Source organism: Cajanus cajan, chromosome 5 (assembly GCF_000230855.2).
Source record: "Cajanus cajan strain Asha chromosome 5, NIPB_CcT2T_4, whole genome shotgun sequence".
In the NCBI taxonomy this organism is placed as follows: domain Eukaryota; kingdom Viridiplantae; phylum Streptophyta; class Magnoliopsida; order Fabales; family Fabaceae; genus Cajanus; species Cajanus cajan.
The window spans coordinates 25,170,049-25,180,656 of NC_138521.1; the positions used below are offsets into that span (position 1 = coordinate 25,170,049).

General features: G+C 34.2%; 1 protein-coding gene across 1 annotated transcript; it reads right to left on the minus strand.

Moving 5' to 3' along the window:
* Positions 1-676: 676 nt before the first annotated feature.
* On the minus strand, positions 677-10,343 carry LOC145949192 (uncharacterized). Its single transcript, XM_083074356.1, has 6 exons — positions 10,287-10,343; positions 3,940-4,026; positions 3,239-3,355; positions 2,480-2,557; positions 2,325-2,390; positions 677-1,877 (listed from the first exon to the last, which is right to left on the minus strand). The coding sequence occupies exons 1-6, from the start codon at positions 10,341-10,343 to the stop codon at positions 1,635-1,637; spliced, it is 648 nt and encodes a 215-aa protein (XP_082930482.1). The 3' UTR covers positions 677-1,634.
* Positions 10,344-10,608: the final 265 nt, after the last annotated feature.

Sequence of the window (10,608 nt, forward strand, 5' to 3'; positions counted from 1 at the left end):
TATTGACTTTGAGACGAATTACTTGCTACATATCTGTATGACTAACTTACTCTTTCTCTCAATTTTTATATTTTAGAAATAGGCTACTTGATTTGGTCTAAAATGACCAAAATTGTAGCAATTACTTATTTTTAGTCCTTAAACAAGGCTTCATATATGCATTATGGATCAACCTCATATTAGTATGCTAATTTATTTCTTTCATTTATTTTATAGATAACATGTGACTTATTATTAATGGTCATTATTTACACAATATATATGTAATTAGGAATCATAATTAACTTGTTTTAGCTTGATTTTTTATTTTTATTTTGTCTGTGTAACACCCTATTTTTTTAAAATATTATTATTATAAGATATTTGGTCATAATTATTTTTATTATTATAGAAAAATCTTAGATAAATTTTGTGGCGGTTTTAAACCACCACAAAATTGCAATTTTTTTTTCTTGATTCAACATCTAAATAAGTGGTCAGTTAAGATCCCAAAAATACTGAACAGTTTACAACTAATAGTGACCTCGTGGTCCTGGACTGCATAGGATTGTTCAACAGAGATTGATGAATGACAATATATATATATAAATATAAGGTATTGAGCAGCTGCAAAGGTGCCTGGAGGATAATTTAGCATTTTAACCTTGTAGCGTTTTATATGTAAATAGCAACACAAGATTTAAACAACCTGGTTGTTGTAACATACAATAGCAGAATCCAAATGGTCCAAAAGATACGGGAAGATACAAAACAAAAAAGTTTGCAAAAGTACAACCAAGGAAAGTTTGCAGGTTTTATTAACTACAGAACATAATAAAGTTTAACAAAAGGAAAATTTCCTGAGGAATGATGTCTTGGTTTACAGGGAGGAAAAATATAACTCTTACCTGATTTAAACAAATTTTAACTAAATCAATTGAGTCATAAAGAATTTTGCCAATAAACAAACCGTGCAAGCAATTATCCATGCTGCAAACTTGAAATCTCTATTTAGCACTTGATAGCATAGCATAAACATTTCTTCTAAAATATGAGACACGTAAAACATAAAATCCAATATAAAAAAAAACCCGAGAAATGGATGTAAGGAATCAGTGAAACAATATTTAAATGACTCAAAGAAATTGGAAAACAATAGTGCTTTTGAAATTAATTGATAAAGAATGAAGAATGATCAGTGAAAAAGATTATTTTCAGAGATCCAGTTAAAACACTTAATTGTAAACAATACCTGCATAGAAGCTGGCTTGAGTTGAGCTTTCAAGTCCCGTACTGCTGACCGGAAATGTTTAGACAACCACATAAAAAAGATAAATTAAAACTAAAAATAATACTAAATCATTTTAAACTATAATTATATAAAGTATTAAAACTTGTTAATACTTTATAACATGAATTTTGCATCGGAGACATCACTTGGTGTGGTTACTGTAAGAGCATAAAAGATGACAGACAAATTCTTTAAAAATTACTTAAAGCTTGTGGACACAGACGCAACACTGTTCTTTCGTTCTAATGTGGCCATGGAATGGCCAGTTTTAAGGATTGAAGCACTTCAAAATTTGACAGTCATCACTGCAGCTTTGTTGCTTATTCTAGCTTGTGTCTCCAGGTATAATTATATGAAATGTTAATTACCTCGGTAAGGTTTTTGTGCATGCTATTAACAAGATAATATTTGAACAGAATTTATTTTCAATCAAATATTCAGCACATGCAATAAAATCAGTGAAAGTGTTCTTTTTCTTCAACAGCTTCCCATTCTCATACCACTGCCTCCCCATTTCACCACCTCCACGTATATGAGCTATTGCATATATAAAAACCCGATCTAACAATGAGAGCCTTCCTGATTTGAAACTGGGATCTATGCATACCTGTTGACAATGTGAGGTCACTAAATTATAGATTCTAGATGGAAGAACGTATGTTACATAATTGAAAGTAATTGATTGGTTGGTTGTAATTATTGATAGGCTGGAGTCATTCTTAGCTTTTTATCCAAAAAGTAATTGATTGGTTGGTTGTAATTATTGATAGGCTGGAGTCATTCTTAGCTTTTTATCCAAAAATGAAATTAACCAACTTGCATTGAAGTTTTACATCGGGCTAGATAAGTCAGCCCAAAATTTAGGTAACCTCATCATATGTGTGAGTAGTCCAACCCTTTTTTTGACTGAAATATGGAATGAAGAAAACTGTTGTGGCAAGCAAGAGATTTTGCGTGCCGTGCTAAATAAAAACAAACCAGATTTATAATCCAAGAAGGTACAAGTTTCTAAAATATGGACAATAACGAAATAGATCAAGGCCAATATCCTTACCGGTGGCTTCTCCCCCTTTCTCAGCAATTCCACTATCTCAACTACTCTCTCTGGAGTTACATCTTCCTGGAATCGACATAAATATGACATGTTAGGACCCCCCAACACACACAAAAAATATTAATAAAACGGAGAGGAAAAAAAAAAAGACGAACATAGTAATTATAAGTATATCCCTCCAATCCATTTGAATAATCAGCCACTGTAATCATAGGAGCATTCACACAGCACCCCTGCAAAACACCAACAACTTCAATCATTCACTTATTAGTCAATCAAGAAAATTACCCTATTTGTAAACATTGTTAATTTGGGATTTTCACCGAAGCATCACAGTGACAAGCTGTGAGTAAAAAACTCAACGAAACAATGATGAGTATGATGAGTACTTGCATAGAAAACTATATGTACCAATGTAGTCATCATCACTGGTTAAATTGTGAAATTGCACTATTATATGATCTCACAGCCTTTTCCCAAGCTGGATCAAGCATGAAAAATCGTTTAAAGTGGGATTGGACCAGGATTGTGGAATCAGATGATTTTCCTAGTCCTGCAAATTGACTTTTCTGGGTCAGGTTGTGCAACCCAGTTCAGTAAAAAGCACATAGATTTTAGACAAACCATGTATGCCAACCAACAGAATAATGCTTTTAGCAAAAGGATGTACATGACAATCTATAACAAGCACAAAAGGATTCATTAACTTTAGCAAAAGGCTTCATTATTCTACTTAGTACTTAATAGACACTATCTATGAGCACAATAACCCCAGTTCATTAACTCGCAATCTTGTGTGGAGCACCTTTTCCATTTGAAGGGAGTACATGTGACCTGCTCAGAGAATCAGACATGGTCCTTTGATGTGTTTCAAGACATGCTAAAAGAATACATCAGGCAGAAGGCAAACATACCACATTCATTTCAGAAACAGGGAGCCACCCTCCATGGTGCTGCTGGGCAAGATCCAAAAGAGGGATCACTGCAGATTGCTTATAGTTGGATGGATAGTGCGATAAAATCTCCTTGACCTGTAATTAGCACAGAATAAAATCATTAAATTTTTAAATATGATTATGGGCTAGATACCAGAAAGGATCACATTGAACTAAATATCCATAACTCGTGTAAACATCATGATATAGAACAAATCAATAAGGCATCAAATCATATCAGTCTACACTTTTTCAGAAAATAAAGAATAAAGCTAGTCACACAAAAGAGCAACAATAGAGGGGCAAAATGAACAAAGCTGCAATAAATTGCACCACAACACATGCTCAACGACTTTTCACGTCCGCCAATTTTTTATGTCCAAACCAACACCAGATTCACTATTACAGAATATGTAATATAGAATATATAAGATGACAGAAGATGGTTAGAACCGTTAAAACTATATATTAATAGTGATCAAGCGTCAAATCAATACACGACCCCGAAAGTTTATACAGACAAAAAACTGATAGCATTGAACTAATAGTCCTCAGCAGTGCCTATCGAAACATTTATGCATTTTGATAGCTCCGGTGAACTACATGATAATAAATGATGACAAAGAAGGTGGCCACATTTTAAGTTCGGGTTCTAAAATCCAAATGCGACGAAACATTACCTTTGCTTGGTTGGCATCGGAGAATTCCCATGGGAGGTTATGGTGTGTTTGGATGAAGAATTTTACAAATTCAAGGAATTTTAAATTCTTGATATTTGAATTACTTTGATTTCAATTTCCATCATTCTTAAAATATTTTGTTTGGATAAGTCAATTCAAATTTCTTAAATTTTAAATTGTTGGGTTAACTATGATAATTTGATTCTACCATGATAAATTTGATTTTAAAAATATATTTATATGTTGAGATTCTTAAATTAAATTTTATAAAACTAAATATTAGCTAATTTCTAAATATTTAATAATTTTAAAAATTAATATTAGATAATATTTAATAATTTTAAAAATATGAAGAGATATGAGATAAGATAAAATATATAAGTGAAATATGAAGAAAAAAAATGAGGAATTTCAAATTCTTACTTTTTTGGGAGAATTTGAAATTCTACTATTTCAAGGAATTTCACAAATGCTTGAATTTCAAATTATTTATAAATTCTTCATCCAAACAAGGTATTTCACCTCAAAGAATTTGAAATTCTTCAAATAAATGAATTACTCCATTTAAATTCCTCATCCAAACACACTATTAGGGTTGTTGTCCGGTGAGTCAAGGTGTTGTGCCAATAAAATTGATGCATATTTAATCGATGCATAGTTATAATGTATTTTCGGGTAATTGTGATAAAATTTGATCGATTCGAATATAAAAATAGTGTTTGTTTAATTGTATTATGTCATTGTTAAAAATAAATGTGTTTATAGTGACATAATATAATTAAAAGATATAATTGATTATCAGTGTAAAAAAACTTTACACTAACAATGTATATGTGATTAACTCTTCGTATATACTTCAGTAAAAGCTAGGTTGGAAGAGGGCAATATGTAAAAGTCTCATTTTGAACTTTGGACAACATTACATGTGTAACGACCCACCACAGTCTTTACACTTAGTGGAATCGCACTACAACTAGTTAACTAAGAGAATATTAAACTGGATAACACATACATACATGCATAAATATAAAGATCAAAATAATTAAGTTTCTGTATATAAAATATAGCACCATATATGTACAGTCATCCCAAAATATTCCTTAGTGCCGATCAAGCACATACAAAAAAAATGTTACCCAATATGGTAACTCAAAACACGAGACTCAGCTCCCCATCTCACAACGATCACCTCTACTCCAAGCTATCCCTGACCTACTCCTATACCAAGTATGATCATCGCAGTTCCACCACATGGAAACAAAAGGGTAAGCTAGAATTCAAAAATCAATAGTACAAGTACATAATAAAATCTATATTACACATGCATCCCAAATCCTGTCCCTGAGGACCCTTTCATCTCAATCAATCATTCATTCATCAAACATGAAGTCAAACACCACACTTCATCATATTAATAATCATGCAATAAATGCATCTCATGACAGATATCAATGCATATCAATCATCTAATGTGTCGTCACGCATACACCTAGGAGATCTCCATAATAATAGAGTTGTATAAGTGACATTACATCCTACCGAAACCACCCCAACCGTTTTCACGCCCAATGCGTCCGCTCGGTCACAGCTAAACAGGATATATAATCCTCACTCAGGTTTACTCGGATGATGTCACTTACACACTTGGAAGTCCAGATCCACCGTCAGGTATAACACAGCTGGGTACAGGCTTACCACGACCTTGGCATGCATTAACCAAGTCAACTGTGGAGTTCGCCCACCGATTATCCGCAAGGATCCACGCACCTTCCCGAGTACTTGGTTAAGGGAATAACCCTCGACCTCATACCCCGCTCCAACACTAGCTAAGGACTTAGAGGAGACTCACCCAACCCAGTGGCCTATCTGAGCACCACTCTCAAGAAACTCTATGTGAGTTCTTCCAGTTCGAAAATATTTTTCCTATCCTCAAGTCCTAGGCTAGACTCATGCCATAGGCATCACATGCAATCATGCATCATACATCATAATGGTCTGCCCACCATCATGATCAACAATCATACACATGTCATAAGACATCACATGCAATAATGCATCATACATCAAATCATTATGATCAATAAACATACTCATATCATATTCAACCATTCATACGTATCATCACAATCATACATATGAATCATACCTCACCATACATCATATATCATACATACATGATCTAAACTTCGACTTTAAACATGCATAAGAATCAATTTAAATTAATTATTTATAAATATAATCACGATCGGTGCAGTCAGCTCGCGCCTAGCCTAACACCAACCCAAGAGCTCTAAGCTCTTCCACGCCTGACGCGCTCAACATGCACCCGGCCTAAACCTATTTAAAGAGTTCAAAATTTTAATCTAAACTAACAAATTCAACCACATGCAAACAATCTAGCTTCCCTTACCTGAAGATTGGCTCAGATAGCCAAAAACTGAACAAAAGTAGAATTTTCCTTTGAGGCTCAACTCGGAACTTCAATCCTCCCAAAACAAGCTTTCTAATCTGAATTTCAAGAAAAGACAGAAGGAGTTATTGATCTAGAGGAGAAAAGGAGTTAAACAGAGAAATTTGGGAGAGAAAGGAGCTCACTGACCTAGAGACCTTCTCTCTAAAACTTCTCTCTAGAACCTCTAATTCTCCTCACGGCCCCCCTCACCCCTATTTATAGGCAATCCGGAGTGGCCAGAACGGCCTGTACCGATACCGGAACGGCCCGTTCTGAACTACCAGATCACGCACAAAATCCACACCCAGAACGGCCCGTTCTGAAATCAGAATGGCCCATTCCGGGACTCATCCGGAACGGCCCGTTCTCCCTATGGAACGACCTGTGCTCCCTCTGGAACGGCCCGTTCTCCCTCCGGAACGGCCCGTTCTCCTTCCCAGAACGGCCCGTTCTCAACTACAATATGTAGTTCAATTCAGTAGTTTGGAACGGCCCGTTCCAGTTTGGGAACGGCCCGTTCTGGGCTACTGAATCAGCCTCTTTTTTTTTTTTAACAATGTTACAACATGAATATTGAAATGTTTAAAAAAGGAAAGCATAAAACTTACCCAGGATAATATCTTTGAATCAATATCGTTTAAACACAAAAGTGTAGCAATCCACCATTTAAACTACGAGAATAAATTATTCTTTGCCTTCTCATTCTCCTATTCAATTCTCTTTCTCTTATATGGGTGATAAAAAAAAACTTATATCCACAAATAAAACCCGTCATAAATAATAAATAAATAAACAAATAATAAATAGACAACTTAAATAAATATTATAAATAATAAATATAAATATTTTTCTATTTGTTTAATAATAAATTTTTACCTGTATACATTCTCTTTTTAAAGGAGGTTTTTTTATCAGCACCTCATTTCGATTTGTTGCTATTTGTGTGCATTTTATTTTCTTTTATTTTGTTGTTGTTAGGGCATCTCCAATAGAAGTAACTCATTTGAGTTGTTTCATGCATTGAAAAATGAAAAAAGTGGTCCTTAGTGTGCCATATTAGCATTAAGCAACTCAAACACAAATTTACTTAAATGGTAAGAAACTTTAAGAAATTCAACTTTTAGAATTTTTTTCTAATCATTTATGAACCAAATTTAAATTTTTATTAAAAAGGATAATTGCGCTACAATGAAAGAAAATAAATTACGAGAAAAAATACACAATAACACTACTAGAAAAATTAAAATTAGAGAGGGAACAAATCCGTCACTAATCTTCATAAAATCCGTCACAAATAAATTAGTGACGGAATTTGTGACGGAAATGATTCCGTCACAAAATTTGGCGTCACAAAAAATTTAGTGACGGATTATTTTCTTCGTCACAATTAGTGACGGAATTAAGGCATCACAAACAGTATAATTTCCGTCACTAATTTCTAACAATAAATGTTTAGAAATTAATAAAAATCCGTCACAATTTGTGAGGGATTAAATCCCTCGCAATTTGTGAGGGATTATACCCCTCGCAATTTGAGAGGGATTGAGAGGTATGTGAGTCCCTCACAAATTATGATGAACGAATCCGTCACAATTTGCGACGAAGAAAATCCGTCACAAACTGTGATGCCTATTATTGAGTAGAATCCGTCACAATTTGCGACGCCATAATTCCGTCACAATTTGCGACGGATAAAATCCGTCACTAACTGGGTTGAATCCCTCACAAACTGGGCGTCTTTAATGAGGAAACTATTGTTTTAAGAGTCTGGTAATCGATTACATATACATGTAATCGATTACCAGACAATGAAAATCATATGTTCGAAATTGACTTTTTAAAAGGTTCTCTGGTAATCGATTACCCATTTCTTGTAATCGATTACCACATATAGCATATATTGGTGCAATTCAGTTTTCACATGCAGTCATATTTTGTGGTTATTGGTTCTTGGTTTTCTGAATTTGTGGTTATTAGGATCAGTTGCTGCAATGCTATTGGATCAAATCAGATTTTAACACTCTATTAAGACTACTGTTGTTGTTGTGGCTACTACAAACTTAATATGCTAATACAACATATATATGTATGATAGAGTAAAAATGTAATAAAGCAAACTAGTGAAGCAAAGGTATAAGGGTCCTCTCTCAACTTTAGAAAATGCCTCAGCTTATATTTGTGGACATTATCTTCTTATAGTTATTTTAATGACTTTTATAGAATGTTTTAAAGGTTTTTAATAATTATTACTATTTTAATAATGAATATTTATGAAAATTAATTTTTGTAATATTTTGATTTTTAAGTAGCCTAAAACGGGTCGTTCTCAAACTTGGGCTTCTATGCTTTTAAGTAAAAAGAGTTGCGCCCTGACTATCAGCTATAGCTTTTGGCCTAGTGGCCTACCATGGTCATGTAATCGATTACCAGTGTGTGTCTGCTTGGTAGAGCTGTCAAAGTAGGCTCCAACCCGTGGGTCAACCCGACCCACCTTGAAAACGGGCCGGGCCGGGCCAAAAAAATAAAAAAATTTATGATGGGTCAAAAAATGTGACCCGGCCCACTTTTGACCCGGCCCACCCGGGTTGAACCCATGGTGGCCCGAGCGGCCCACCTGACCCACTTACCAACCCATCCCCTAAACCCACTAACAACTCACTTAACTATTTATTATTATATATGCATTATTTTAATAAGATATCATTTTTTTTATAGATAAAGATAAAATCAATGTTAAATAATATGAAATTACTATAAATTTATCTATCCAAACCTCTAATAAAATTTAATATTGATGAATAATCACTCTCATGAAAGATTTTTTATTTTTTTTGTTTTAATTTTTTAAAGTTGCACACTTATTAATTTAATTTTAATGTTGTACCCATGATACTTAGTTTAATAATTTTTACTTTAGATTAAATATTATTTTATATTGAAATTTATTTTAAATTATAATTTTTTTTAAATAAATAAGGTGGGTTGGTGGGCGGCCCGTTTAGCCCACCAACCCGTGGTGGGCCGGGCCGGGCTAGAAATTTTTAGATAATAAACTTGGTGGGCCGGGCCGGGTTGGCCCACTTAAAAAGTTGAGGTGGGCAGGGCAAAACGGGCCGGGCTGGCCCATTTTGACAGCTCTTGTTCAGGTATATGAAATTAGAAAGATATTTTTCAATAAATAAATAAATTAGTTAATTATTATTTATTTTATATTTGTGGACATTATCTTCTTATAGTTATTTTAATGACTTTTATAGAATGTTTTAAAGGTTTTTAATAATTATTAGTATTTTAATAATGAATATTTATGAAAATTAATTTTTGTAATATTTTGATTTTTAAGTAGCCCAAAACGGGCCGTTCTCAAACTTGGGCTTCTACGCTCTTAAGTAAAAAGAGTTGCGCCCTGACTATCAGCTATAGCTTTTGGCTTAGTGGCTACCATGGTCATGTAATCGATTACCAGTGCGTGTTTGCTTGTTCTGATATATGTAATCGATTACAGAGTAGTGTAATCGATTACCAGTGCAAATTCACTTATCTGGGTAAAGTGTAATCGATTACCATGTCATGTAATCGATTACCAGTGGCAAAATGCACATAATCTGAAAAAGGTGTAATCGATTACGATATACATGTAATCGATTACACGGCGCATCCGCACTTATATTCGTGCAGTTCGTCTTCTTCCTCACGAAAATGCCCAAAACCCTTCGTGCCCTAACATCTTCAAATCCCCATATCTTCCTCAAATCTTAACCAAATTGAGCCCCGTTTGTTCCATTCTTCTTCGTTTTCAAGTCTCTTCAACTCTACCAATTGCATTTTTCAAAAAAATCCCTCAAATGGCGGAATCATCCAAACGTCATAAGGGTTCTTAGTCACGTTCAACCACCGCCAGGCGCCGCCAACAGCCTCCCTCCAACGACGCCCCTACTCCTACGAATCCCATTCCGTACACTGGACGTGCTCTCGCTTTGTTCTCCACAGACGAACAACGAGATAAGTACTACCAGTTATTTTCTGAGAGAAATATTGTTGATCCCAAATATATCAGTATTGATTTTTTTGAGGATGAATCTTTTGAGTGTTATACGATTTTTAAGAATTCTGGGTTAGTGGATTTTATGGCTATGAAAAACCCTGTTTATCCAGAATTAGTTAGGGTCTTTTACAGCAATTTGGAAATTAGGAATGGAGTTCTTTACAGTGAAGTT

Bases quoted from the DNA above. Each gene is read 5' to 3' on its own strand.
- LOC145949192 (XM_083074356.1), bottom strand. From the start codon at position 10,343: ATGGGATTCGTAGGAGTAGGGGCGTCGTTGGAGGGAGGCTGTTGGCGG. The intron at 3,356-3,939 runs GTAATGTTTCGT...TGCTAATTACAG, and splicing joins CCGATGCCAACCAAGCAAAG to GTCAAGGAGATTTTATCGCA. The intron at 1,878-2,324 runs GTAAGGATATTG...CATTGTCAACAG, and splicing joins GAAAGGGGGAGAAGCCACCG to GTATGCATAGATCCCAGTTT.